The 13,035-nt window shown below is 38.3% G+C and overlaps 1 protein-coding gene across 1 annotated transcript; it reads left to right on the top strand.

Moving 5' to 3' along the window:
• The first annotated feature begins 263 nt into the window (after window positions 1-263).
• LOC106543057 (proepiregulin) lies at window positions 264-7,472 on the top strand. The gene is made up of 5 exons (XM_014058961.2): window positions 264-798; window positions 3,553-3,639; window positions 4,641-4,758; window positions 5,968-6,117; window positions 6,902-7,472. The coding sequence occupies exons 1-5, from the start codon at window positions 750-752 to the stop codon at window positions 6,993-6,995; spliced, it is 498 nt and encodes a 165-aa protein (XP_013914436.1). The 5' UTR covers window positions 264-749; the 3' UTR covers window positions 6,996-7,472.
• The last annotated feature ends 5,563 nt before the right edge of the window (window positions 7,473-13,035 follow it).

Below are 13,035 nucleotides of genomic sequence, written 5' to 3'. Positions count from 1 at the left end.
TACCTATTCAGATTATCTAATCTGGCTGTTATTTCTTTATTTGCCAACCTCATCACAACAGGAATTGAAGCAAGAAACAGCAAACCAGTCCTTAAATGGGAGCTAGCCCTTCCGCTTCCTCCCTCTTACTTCCCCCGCCTCTGGATCCGCAGCTGCGATCGCGGAGTGGGGGGGGGGAGGTGAGAAAAATCACCTGCCCTTGCACCTGCATTTTCTAGTCCAGCTCTACCTATCAGGACTCCGCCCGCAGACATCCTGGAGCCATGCCTGGAGCTCTTGGGACCGCACCATTGAAAGAAAGGCTTCCTCGAGAGGAGATACTACTGGAATCCAACTTAACAGGAAACCAGAATCAGGCCCAGATTCACCTATTTCCCAACAGAAGCGGTGAAGGTTCCGCGGCCGCCTTTTTCGCGCGGTTGAATTTGAGAGGGCCGCGCTCCCTCCCTACTTCCTTTCTGCCTTTAGAACGAAGCAGGTGAAGGGAGCAGCCCTGCCTTCACCTTTCTGTGGAAAGACACCTAGCCGTGATTTCGTCAGCGGGGAAATTCAAACGTTTTGCATAGGCTTGGCTGTGCCCGGCCTCCGCCCGCCCCCGGATCCGCAGGCTATAAAATGGGAAGGCGCGCCGAGCGTAGCAGAAGAGTAGCGCTTTCCTTCGACGGCCAACAGAAACCAGGCGGCAATTCTTTACTTCGCGTAAAAAACTGCCCGCCATCAAAGACAGCTTGCTCTGTGACAGTGGACAAATGGCTAGTTGCAGCTCTCAGAGCCTCGGAGGCGCCCTGCTCTTCTTAGGTAAGCTGTCCTTCCTACTTTTCCCTCCAGCCGCTGACCAACGACGCGAATGCCCGCGCCCGGTGCAAACGAAAGGCAGGATAGCTTACACTGCTTTCGATCTTACCATGTCTTTATTGCCTCTTTGGGTAGTCATTGCCAGTCACTTAACTCCTCTCCGGTGATGTAGGTAAATTTTTAAAGGAAAGAGAACCCACCTTTAACACTGGTATAGTTAAAGCTGCCCTAGTCGCAAATTGGGAACAGTACACAGTTAATGCCATGGGGATGTGGCAAGTAGAGATGTGGCTGAGGCAGAGTTGTGTTGTACTTAAATACAAGGGGCGCCATCTCCTAAGAGTGCTTATTGGTCATTCCATTGTAAGAATTTCCTGCTGCTGCTATCCAATGATTTTGTTATAGAAGTAGAAAAAAATGTTAGCTGTACAGCATCATTGTTTTGGGGGTGATAGGATGGATACTTCTGGCTGGATGCAAGGAAGAGAAACATATCCCTGAGGATCCAGATGCTGTATTTTACAGACTTGACCCAGAAGATTATTGCAGTTTCAACCTTTTTTTTTTTAATGCTGAATTTTTGGAGAGTGAATGCAAAGATAAGATCATACCTTTTCAAGATCTCTTTGCCATGGTCCTCAAAAGTTAAAGTGTGAATAAATATTGAGTTTCATGTGGCTGGTCTTTCTTCTGCAACGCAGTATAACAGAGTTGGAAGGGGTTCAGACAAATGGTTATCCAATCTCTTCTTTAAAACTTCCAGTGTTGAAGCATTCACAACCTCTGGAGGCAAGTTGTTCCACTGATTAATTGTTCTAACTGTCAGGAAATGTCTCCTTAGTATTAAGTTATTTCTCTCTTTGATTAGTTTCCACCCATTGCTTCTTGTCCTGTCCTCAGATACTTTGGAGAATGACTCCCTCTTCTTTGTGGTAACGATACTGGAACACTGCTATCATGTCCTTCTTCTCTTGTCCTTTTCATCAAACTAGACATATCCAGTTCCCGCAACCATTCTTCATATGTTTTAGCCTCCAGTCCCTAATCATTCTTGTTGCTCTTCTCTGCACCTTTTCTAGAGTCTCAAAAATCTCTCCAAAAGAAGAAATTATAGAATATATTGTTTGGGAGAGGAGAGGAACTAATCACCAAATTGCACAACAGCTAATTTCCATGAGGGGAATTCAGTTCATGAATTTAAATATCAACTTAATTAATTCAGCCATCCTTTTTCCTTACGTAGGCTTGGAAAGTTGAAAATATCAAAAGAAACTCTGATTTCCCAATTCTCTTTAGAATTAAAACTAGGTTAGCCTTCTGATAAGTAGCTCCTTCCAAGGTGGATAAAATGAGGACTTGGATTGTTGGGGGCAATATGCTGATTCTGTAAACTGCGTAGAGGGGAATGTAAAGCACTGTAAAGTGGCATTTAAATCTAAGTGCTACTGCTATTTAAGCTTTGCTGAATATGGTTTAGTGTTAAAAATTGAGTTTATCCAGTCCATTAAAAGTCAGAGGTTGTGTTGATACATTACGTTAAGCTAAGTATTTACGACCTAAAAACCTGGCACCTCATACAATATTCAATAGTTCAGAGTACAGCTTCCAGAAATTCTCCCAAGAATTATTCATTTCTAACTTTGATGATAAACTTATTAAATACAAAAGGACCAATGCAAGTTTATTTCATTTTAATTAAAATTGAATGAAAGCTCTCAAGATAATATCTTTACTAGTTTAACTCATCAGTCATAGAAATTTCAGCAACTTTGTGATCCTCTGCTATAATATAACATAAATTAAAGAAGTGATGAAATTACCAAGAATTGTGTTTAGGTATTAGAAGTGCAAATTGCCTAAATCAACACTTTTACTCTTTGATTAAAAGATTTGTTAACTGAGTTGTTCAGTGGCTCAAGACTGTCACTTTCAGCATATTTTCTGCACTTTGAGAAAATTCTGCGCTTTTCTCAAAGAAATACAGCTACTAATTTCATCTCCTAATTATAGATCAGGTCTTTCATCTGCCAAACCCATCTCAACAGGAGGTGCTCAGTTTGTTGTTGTTTTTTTACTCCAGGATATGTAGTTTCTTCACCATCTTATCCATTACGCAACATTCTGACCCAACACTTGAATGTAGGCAGTAGGAAAAGGGAAACCTGATGATAAAAGGAGTGCTGCTACACATATTATACCACTACTGGAAATATTTTTGGTACATCTGATAGCAATTATGGACCACTGGCTAAATTGGAGAACTTTGTTCTGTATAGTCTGTTCATGAAAGACACTGTTTAGGGAACAGGATTCTTTAGGCAAACTGCCTTCTGGCTACAGTTTCCAAACAGTTTCAGCTGTACCTTGAACTTTGAAACTACATAGTTTAGAATTGCTGGGGCCAAGGAGAAGGATTCAACATTTTAACTGCAAGGTTGAATCATTAGTTTTTTCCCCTCAGTGTTTAAGAATGCAATATTCTCCTTGTTTGCACCATAAATTTGATTATGAGTCTAGAAATGGGGTGACTCCTTCTTTAACCTGAGATTTTCCTTAAATTAGGACTACTGTGTGTCAGGGGTGGCTGGAAATTTGTAGATGGCACATTCTGTTATGTTAGCCTTTGAGGTGAAGTAAAGTGGCATAAAACAGTGAACTGTTCATTGACATGACACAATGGAAACTTTTCATGATGACATGGAAACTTTTTCTGGAAGTGTCTATTTCTCTTAAAGCTGTTTTTTTGTTTTGTTTTAGGATGGCACCTAGTTCAAACAACTCTTAGTACAACAGTAATTCCATTATGTGGCATCAATAAGACTGAAAACTGTGTAACTACTGTAGGTAAGTCATATTATTCTCTAGTATTCAGTATAATATCAGGACATCATCCAGATAATGAATAAAATAAATGAGTACTCCCAGTATCCTTAAGAGTTGGCATTTCTTCTGCTTCTTGACACTTTTGCACTCCTCATAGTCACATCTTCTTTCTGTCAAAATTAATACTGCATTTCCTTGGAAATGAGATTTGTTTCTGAGTTTTGTTTCTGCTACATGTTCCACTCTAAAGTGCCAGGGATACAGATGGCATCTTTAAGCATTTTAAAGGCACTTTTGTGAATTCTTAGTCAGTTTCCATTCCAATCCATTTTCCAATAGACTTTTCAGAAAATATTTCAGATGCATTGTGCTCTAAATGGCAAACCATATGAAATGACCACATTAAATCTGGAAGCCCTTATAATATCAAGATATTGAAAGCAAATGGTTTTTATGCACTCTAAAAATTTTTTAATAAGCCAACATCTCATCTTTCTGACAAGTAATTATTGTTTTTCTAATGAGTAATACCATTTTAACTTTCTTTTAAAAAGAGACATCTGGAAATAATAGAAAAATATTTTATATTTTTAAAAAACCTACCTTTTTACCTTTGTTACAATCCTATAAAATAAGTTAGATTGAGAAAAAGCATCAATCTGGACTGTATATATTCCCAGCTGAGCCTGGATTTTCTCAGACCTAATTCTAAAGATCTTACCCTCTTTGCCATCTAGCCTTCACCTTCTGCCAATCCATGTTAAGGAAGAGAAAGTTTTATCCTTAACATGAAAAATAAATTGACTCTAGAGATTAGGAAGACCAAAGTGAACATGCAGAAAATGCATTACACCAAGTTAAAGGAGGAATCCATTTTGCCCATGATGGTTGACACCATAGCTTTCAAGACTAGTAGAGTCATCCTACCTGCATGTCTTTGATCCTTGAAGAAAGCCATGTCTTCACAGACAGTAATGCAGGTTAGCTTTTATTTATGTACATGTTTACTGTCATTCAAACAGGAACTGCTGTACCTATAACTCAGGTGGCAAGAGAGTCAGAATGCAAGCCAGAATGGCGAAGTTACTGTTTCAATGGAATTTGCAGATACTCAGAGACTTTGGACCGATATTATTGCAGGTAAAAGAGATGCTGTAAAGTAAAGGGCGGAAATGGTGGTGATATAAATAATGACGATAATGCTTAGCTTTTTAAGTAAACACACTTTTTTAAAAACTGCTGCTCCTGTCCCTCTACTTTGAAGACACAGAAATTTAGGAACTATTTTTCTCACCTCCATATCCTTCTAGAAGCTTGCTGTTAAACTCGAACAGAATTAATCAAAGTTTGATCACATTCTAGCTTGATATTGATCTTTCTCCTCCCTGCTTGAACTAATTATTGCATAGAAAGTGTAGAAACCTTTGAAACTGTCAATAATTTTGATTAATGATTATGTGTCATTGAATTGGCATCTTAAGTGTCCACACGGATTGATTTTCTCTATTCAACCTTATCTTCTCTGCTCAATCTGATTTTTTTCAACACTTCTAACCCTAACTAGCTAGATAGAAACAACAAGAATCCCAGAATACTTCAAAACTAGCCACAGTTCTGTTTTATTGGGCTTTATCTTGTTAGTTGGGAGATAAAAGCTATCTTTGTGCATGGATTCTAATGTTGCTTGCCCTTTTGATTTAGGAAAAAATATCTTATAACTGCTTATATTAGATAATATTTCTGGATATAGGAAAAATACCACAGCTTTATTAAACATATGGCCCTAAGAATCATTAATGGGACTGGACTGGATTTTTTTTTATTTTCTTTATTTTTTTTTTATTTTTTTGCTTCTGGATGTCATTTTAAGCTGTAAGGACTCAGCCAAAGGCAGGAAAGTGAGTCACATGTTAAGAGCTTGTTTCAGGAGCTGCTAAATTGTCATCATATTGGGGTTGTTGTTGTGGTGTTTTTTTTTGTTTTGTTTTTTGGCAAATTGCACGCACATCAAACTGGCAATAATGCCAGCAGCAACCTACTCCTGACCCCAGAGTGCCAGACTGCATAGTTAGGGAACTGCTAGGGGTGATATGAAATGAGAAAGGTTGACAAACTGTGTCTTAAAAGAATTTTGGGAATCGTAATTTGTTGAGAACATCAATAAATCTGTTCCCTTTCCCAGAAGTTCACTCCTTCGGATTCTCTATTAAAAAGGAGTTACTGCAATGTAGTACTTTGGTGGATACTTTGGAATAGTGCTTCATTATTCACTGTGGTCTCAGCTTGCAATTTCTTTGATACTAACAAAAACCAGTATGCCTACTATTGACTTTTTCTTGTCTCTCTTAGGTGTAAGGAAGGCTGGATTGGTGAACGATGTAGCCATTCAAATCTGAATCCGGTCATAAAACCCCTGAGCAATGAATACTTGGCATTTACTATCCTTGTGTGTCTATTTTTCTTCAGTGCAATTTTATTATCAATATACTTTTACCGAAGGTAAGCTACACTTCTAGAGATGGGATGGTAAACATTCCACAGCTTCTATTTAATAGTAATTCAAATACAAAGCTAGGCTGTTGCATTTCTTTTTGTATTTTCTGATATATACAAACTCTTCAAAGTGAATTTAGCAAACACACAAACACAGACATGAGGATCTGAAATTGGGAATAAAGAACATTTTATCTGAACAAAATCTGCATATCAAAAAGCTGTCAAAGGGACAGAAGCAAATCGGGGGCTTTAATGCATTTTAAGAGTCTAATCTGATCTCATTTGCAGAATGTCATGATGGTATTAATAATTTTGTTTCCATTTCTGGAGCTTATTCAGATCACTACATATGCACAATTTCTTGCTGTTTTTAAATATGCCCTTTTGTAAAATTCAAGTAAAGCATCTGTGCATAGTGTGAAAAAAGATTTTGATATAATTATGATATTGACCACAGTGATAATTTTTTACAAATTCAAAATGTTATAGCATAGGCCTTCATGCCTTAATTTGCTAAAACGTAACTTTTGAAATCCTCTAATTAGAAAATAAGAGAAAGAGAATTCTAGAAAAAGCAAATATCATAAAACAGGGACAGATGAGGAAATCTCATTTACATATCTACACCCCTGCCTTTCTCTGTTTTTTAAACTTATTGTAACATCTTTTTAAGGTATTAACTTAGAACCTAAGTTGTATATTGAAGAAATAAAAGAAGATAATTCCATGACCTGAAATAGATTCAACTTATTTTATGTTCTTCTAAAGATGTTCTTTCTTCTCACAGGTATCTAAAGAAGAAGGAGAGACTTGCTACAAACAAAAACTATAAAGAGGTTACTACAGATAGTGAAAAAGAACAGAATCTTCTTCATGTGTGAAATAAAGATTCATTCAGAATCCATTTATTTAATAATATAAACACAAATATTTTATTAATATTTATAAGTGAAAGAATTTCAAAGTTTTGATCAGAGAAGAATATATGTAGAAGCACTATTTTTATAAATATCATTTATATTTGTATTTTATTTTTTATTCAATGCTATGTCTGTGGAATGTTTTCATAATGTAATTCAGTGATGTCTTGCATTCATACCTGTGAACTGTTACATGTGAATTCATGTAAAATTTATTTTATCATGGTTATATTTAATGCACTACAAAATATTAAATATTGCTGTTTTGTTCACTGGAAGAAAGGTTTTAATTGGAAAAGATTAGAAGGAATCTTCATTGGTTATAAAGATGAAATCTTACTAATCATTCTAATTAGCTGTTTCCTTAGAAATAAGAACAGAAAATGTCATATTATAAACTTGTGCACTTATTTATTTGTTCATTAAAATATTGTTTGCTTACCCAGTCTTTGAAAGAATTGGATATTTATAAAAGTTCAACAGCACAACTAAAGTAAACACAAAAAAACAAAGCTTTCTTTAAAATATGCAATATAATTTCCATCGAAGTTATCCAATTTTTTTTAAAAAACCCAGCATCTTAATCTTAAAAATAGGTAGTGTTCTAAATATAGATAATACAATAAAAATGAGGAAATAAATCATTTTCAATGGTTTAGATCAGGGATGTCAAAATCAATTTCATTGAGGGCCACATTACCATTATGGTTGCCCTCAAAGGGCCAGTTGCATGTAAAATTATGACAACTCACAGCGGCCAGGTGTGGTGTGGCTGAGTGGTCACAGCTGGGTTGCCACAACTAAGTGGGGATGGCTGGGTGGGCCAGCTCAATGTGGAGACAGCTTGACAAGTGCCTTGTCTCCCCAAACTGCTGGCAAGTGCGCACACACTGCATTCCACATTTGGGGACTTTTATCCACAGAGGAAGGAAAGGCCTTTCTCCCTAAGCCCAGGCATGATTGGCAGTTTGCTAGTTCAGATGTGGATAAATTTCCAAGCTTGGAATGGTATGTGTTTATATGTACTCCAAAGGAGACATTCTTCTCCCAATCTCAGACATCGCTGGCATTTCCCTGTCTGGTGTCCCTACCAGCAAAGCAGGAGGTGAAGGACAATGCTGCTGCATTTGGAAGTACGGAGGAGAAAGTTTGCAGGAAGCAGTTTCCTCTGAGTCCAGCTTCTGCCTTGACAGATGTCTGGAGAGAAGGAAGGAGAGGCACAGCAGGAGGGAAAAGGTGATGCTGCTGCACGTGGGGTGTGGAGTCCAACTTCTGCCTTGACAGATCTCCGGAGAGCGAGAGGAGGAGGCAGGAGAGCAGCACTTCCCTGTCCTGCAAGAGGGAGGCTGGCCCTTCTCGAAAATGAATCCTCATTTCCATGCATAGCAAGAATGCTGGCTTGTTGAGCCACAGGTTGGGAGAGGTTCCTGCTGCCCATTCTCTGCTTAGTGCTGCTGCCACTGAAAAGATACCCAAAGACGCAATGAGATAACTATTCAATCACCTACTACTACTAGTCTGCTTGCAGGCCACATATAAACACATCACAGGCTGGATCTGGCCCATGAGCCTTGAGTTTGACAAGTCTGTGTTAGATAGTGACACTGCAGTTAAACAGAAGGAGAAAAGGCTAGTTTGGAAAGAAATTCCAATTGGAAATTCAATCTTGCATATGAATAGGAAGCAATAACAAAGATTTAAGAGGCAGCTGGAGAAAGGTAATTGAATGAGATAATGGAATGTAGAGATAGACTTGAGTGCTACCAGCAAAGAAGTGGCTATGAAATCTATGTGATATAAACATGTGACTTCATAACAATGTATAAGTTAAGAAATAAAAACTACTCTGGTGCTTTGAAGGATACAAAGACAAAGAAGCGTCAAAGAACAGGAGCTGGAGAATTCTGGAAGCTGACATCCACATCCATCTTAGAGTTGCTAAGATTGACAAAAACTGCTCTGAAAATACTAGAAGCATAATTAAATATATAGGAAGGGAACCATTCAAAGTCAACTCGAGATTCTAACATAAAGAGAGTAAACCAAGAGAGTGGCTTTTAGATAATTGTGTTTGCCTAACATTAAATGGAACAAAAGGGAGGACACTGGGCTCCACCCTGACTTGGCATGCCCACTGTTCACCCACTGCCGAACCACTTTGGATTTGCCCTGGCACCAGCCCGAGGGAACGTGTCCACACAATGAAGTTGGCATGCCAGCCTCCACTAGAGGCTGCTACAGCACCAAACAAGAACCACAAAAATGAAGAATATTTTGAGCCTGAACATAGAACATATGAATATATATTTGAAAGAATTCAAATATTCTCTAAAACTAGTTAAAGAAGATCATTTGGCTTGAAGTCTAATCATTTGACACAGAGTTTTATTTTGTTTCTTTTGTCCACCACTCACATTTGGGGGATTAGCATGTTTAGCAGACATCTTTAACAACTTTTTTGATTGTTTATTTGTAATCTATACAGCTCTCCTCCCCGACTTATCCGAAATTGGGCAAACATAATGGAATATTCAAAGACTGACAGCTGTCTAAAAATCATTCCAATGTTCATCTGAGATATTCAACAATAACAAGATTCCTTATTTGGTTGCCTTTCAGTTACCATAAGTTCAAGTGCTATAATTTACCAGTGATGCTCTCATACTACTTGTAATCTCTGAGACACACAGGATGTATTTTATTAAACAGGAGGTTAAATATTTCAGATTAAATCAATTATCTGGCTTTATTCTGAGCAGAACCTCCAGAATTCAGGACCTCCCCTTGTGGAAAATGTCACAGTGCTGTGGCAAAAATATTTCAAAGTTGCTGACATCACAGAAGTAACAGCAATATAAGGTGTTCCTGGCAAACAATATAATTTCCAAGGAGGCTTTAAACAAACATGTCAGCAACAGCAGAAGAAAATTCCTGAAATAACTTTCTTTATTTACAGTATTTAATTCTTTCAGGAGGTGGAGTGAGGGGGAACCTCCTCTAAGATATGTGAATCATTATGTTTTGTTCTGGACTTTGTCCTATTAAATCTACATATCTGAAGAACCAGTGCCCCAAATTAGTTTGGCAACCAATGCAGAGGAAAGAATTCTTACTTAGACTGACGCTCCTTGAGTAAACAAGTTCAGTATGTTAAAATTAAGCCTGAATTCCATTTCCAGTAATTCTGAAAGAAATAATAATTAGGAAAAGAAAAAGAATATTCTGAAGGATGTTTCAACAATTTAAAAAAACCCAACAATTAGCAATTGCCAAGTTCAAGAATATTCAAAATGGTGTTGAATTATACTTTTCTAGAGAACATTGATTGGCAACTATTTGTGTTCTAAGATAAGACATTCCTTCAGCACAGTGGTGGGATTCAAATTGGCCTGGTGGGCGTGACTTTATGGGCGTGGCAGGGGAAGGTTAGTGCAAAATCCCCATTCCCTCCCAATCAGCTGCAACTTGGGAGTCAGAAAATAAATGGGGGTGGGGTCAGTCAGAGGTGGTATTTACCGGTTCTCCTACTCAAAATTTCCGCTTCCCGTTCTCCAGAACTGTCAGAACCTGCTGAATACCACCTCTGCTTCAGCATTCCTATGCATCATCTAGAATGGTGACAGACAATTCTTAACTATACCATGTAAACAAAAATCATTTCACTGAAATCAAAGGACAAACTGTTTTTCAGACCTAGCCAGTGTAAGCATAGAGACAGTTTATCAATGCACAAAGCACAAAACTGCTTTGATCACTTCCTTGGTAGGTCCATTACATTTTTTAAACCGTGCAAATTAGCTGTGCAAAAGAAGTTGCAAAAATTAATAGCAAATTATTATTTGATACTGTCCTCTATAATTATTTTTTAACCATTATCCTTCTTATTTTGGGGAGCCAGTTCCTATTGACCGGAGTGACCAAGACAGCATGACTTTTCATTCAATTACATTTAATGAGGCCAATATCTCCAGGACTGCAGCTCTGACTCACTGGATATGGGAGCAACATTGTGAGATAGTATTGGCCTCTTGAAGGAAGAATGTGGCCAAAAAAGGTGGCCATGTGTCATGTTAATTTGCTCTCTTTCCATTCTGGTATGCAAGGGTGCTCTGCAAGGTACAGAAAAAAAAGAACTCAAGATAGCCATCACAACAACATAATGAAAATTTTTCCTGTTTGTTATGTGCATGACACGTAAAAACAGGGTGAGCTTTGATTGCAGCATTGTGGTGGCCATCTAGACTTTTGGATCACATCCTGAGCATCACCCCATGCACCCTGGATGGCTACATACAAATCCTATTCTTTTAGCTGAAGTTCATTTCTCTATACATAAAACATCAAAAGCATTGATTGATTGATTGTACCCCATAGGAATCTATCAATTCTCAGCAGCTTTTACCCCTGCATGTAACATAATTACTGTTAAAACATCCACGGTAGCATATTCTCAAAGACTTTGCCTAGCGACTGCCCTGATTATCAACTGTTACAATGCACTGAAAAAATAACATTATGACCAGTCCTCTTATTGGTGACAACTACAGCTAACAGTAAAATCACAATTCATAGTCACATGATGACTTGCTTAAAGGCCACAGTGGAATCAATGATCCCAATTTTGGTCATTATCTGTAGTGTCATCATGAAATCCCAATGAACTTCCCCCACAAAAAACAAACAAGGGCTAAATATGAAAAGGGGTTCAACATAAAAGTTAAGGAGAACGCCCTGCATAAAATTCCTTTTTCAGCAATTATCTGAAAGACATCAGGGAAAGATGAGCCTCCCTTCCATACAGAGGCATTTGCTCAGCATTTTCACTGCCATAGGAAAGCAGCGCCTTCTAGTCTCGGTGTGTGTGTATGACTTACTCCATGTCTTCTTGCTTCTTCTCCCTTGCACTACTCTGGTGACATTCTGCTAAACAGACTGGCTGAGGATGGACAGTTGCATTCAATGAGAAAGTCACATGACACACAACAATTGGCAAAGATAACGTAAGTGCCTAAAACAGAGAGAAATTGTTCCAACCGTACTGGGTTCAAGATATCAATTTTCCACCATCATTACTAATCTCAGCTAGAGTTCTTGAGTTCTTGACTGAACTGCCTCTAGATCAGTGATTCCCAATATGAGGCCAACACACCACTGGGGGGCAATTTGATTTTTAATGGGGGCAATTTGAACGTTGTTTAAACCAAGTAAAATGCCTTTTAAGCTTCCTCTGCATGAGTAGAGTTCACTTTTTGAGTAAAATAAGAATTATATGTCACGGGCGGGGAGGGGGGTGGCATCAGGATTTTAGAGATGATTAGGTGGGGCATGGCCAAAAAAAAAGGTTGAGAACCACAGCTTTAGATCAATGGCTTTCAACCTTTTGGACATCAGGGACCAGAACAATAGAGTAGCCAACCCAAAAGATTACAATCCTATGAAACAAACAAAATCCTTAAAAATCATGATATTTATATTGTTATTTACCAAGGATATCTGTTGTGGCTCAGCAGGAGCCTTTGGAACTGCCACCAGACTCCGACAGCGAGGGGTCCTATGCGTCAGCCCTGATGCGGGGGGACCCTGGACAGGGTTCTGACTCCGAGCAGGGCTCAGAGACACTAGCTGGTCCCCAGGTGACAACTGAGCCTTGGATCAGTGGGGAGGAGAGAAGAGAGATTGACACAGATATCTAAATTATATTAAAGTAACCAACATATATTTACTATTACCAAAGCATTTCACAACTTTTGAGCACCCCTAATATCTGGAAATTGAAAGTTAAAAAGTTTAACACGTCCTAAAATTGAAGTAGCAGAAATCCAAAGGACGCATTATTGCTGATAACTCTGGCAAAACACACTGGCCAACATCCTCTGTAAATCAACTTGAATCAAATGGACTGATGGGGAGGAGTGCTTATACCAACCCATGGCAAGACACCTTGCATCATAATCATGCAGAGTGACAATTTGACAGGCAGCAAAGCATCTAGAAATCAGCT

Source organism: Thamnophis sirtalis, unplaced genomic scaffold (assembly GCF_051295495.1).
Source record: "Thamnophis sirtalis isolate CommonGarterSnake01/CBP01778 unplaced genomic scaffold, rThaSir2_p1.2 scaffold_4, whole genome shotgun sequence".
Classification (NCBI taxonomy): Eukaryota; Metazoa; Chordata; class Lepidosauria; order Squamata; family Natricidae; genus Thamnophis; species Thamnophis sirtalis.
The sequence above is the reverse complement of the archived record's forward strand: the minus strand, read 5'-3'. Positions and strand labels throughout refer to the sequence as shown.

What these genes read in the sequence shown, in the direction of transcription:
- LOC106543057 (XM_014058961.2), top strand. Translation starts at nt 750, where the DNA reads ATGGCTAGTTGCAGCTCTCAGAGCCTCGGAGGCGCCCTGCTCTTCTTA. An exon ending in AGGCGCCCTGCTCTTCTTAG is followed by an intron (nt 799 to 3,552) that starts GTAAGCTGTCCT and finishes GTTTTGTTTTAG; the next exon opens with GATGGCACCTAGTTCAAACA. An exon ending in TTGGACCGATATTATTGCAG is followed by an intron (nt 4,759 to 5,967) that starts GTAAAAGAGATG and finishes TGTCTCTCTTAG; the next exon opens with GTGTAAGGAAGGCTGGATTG.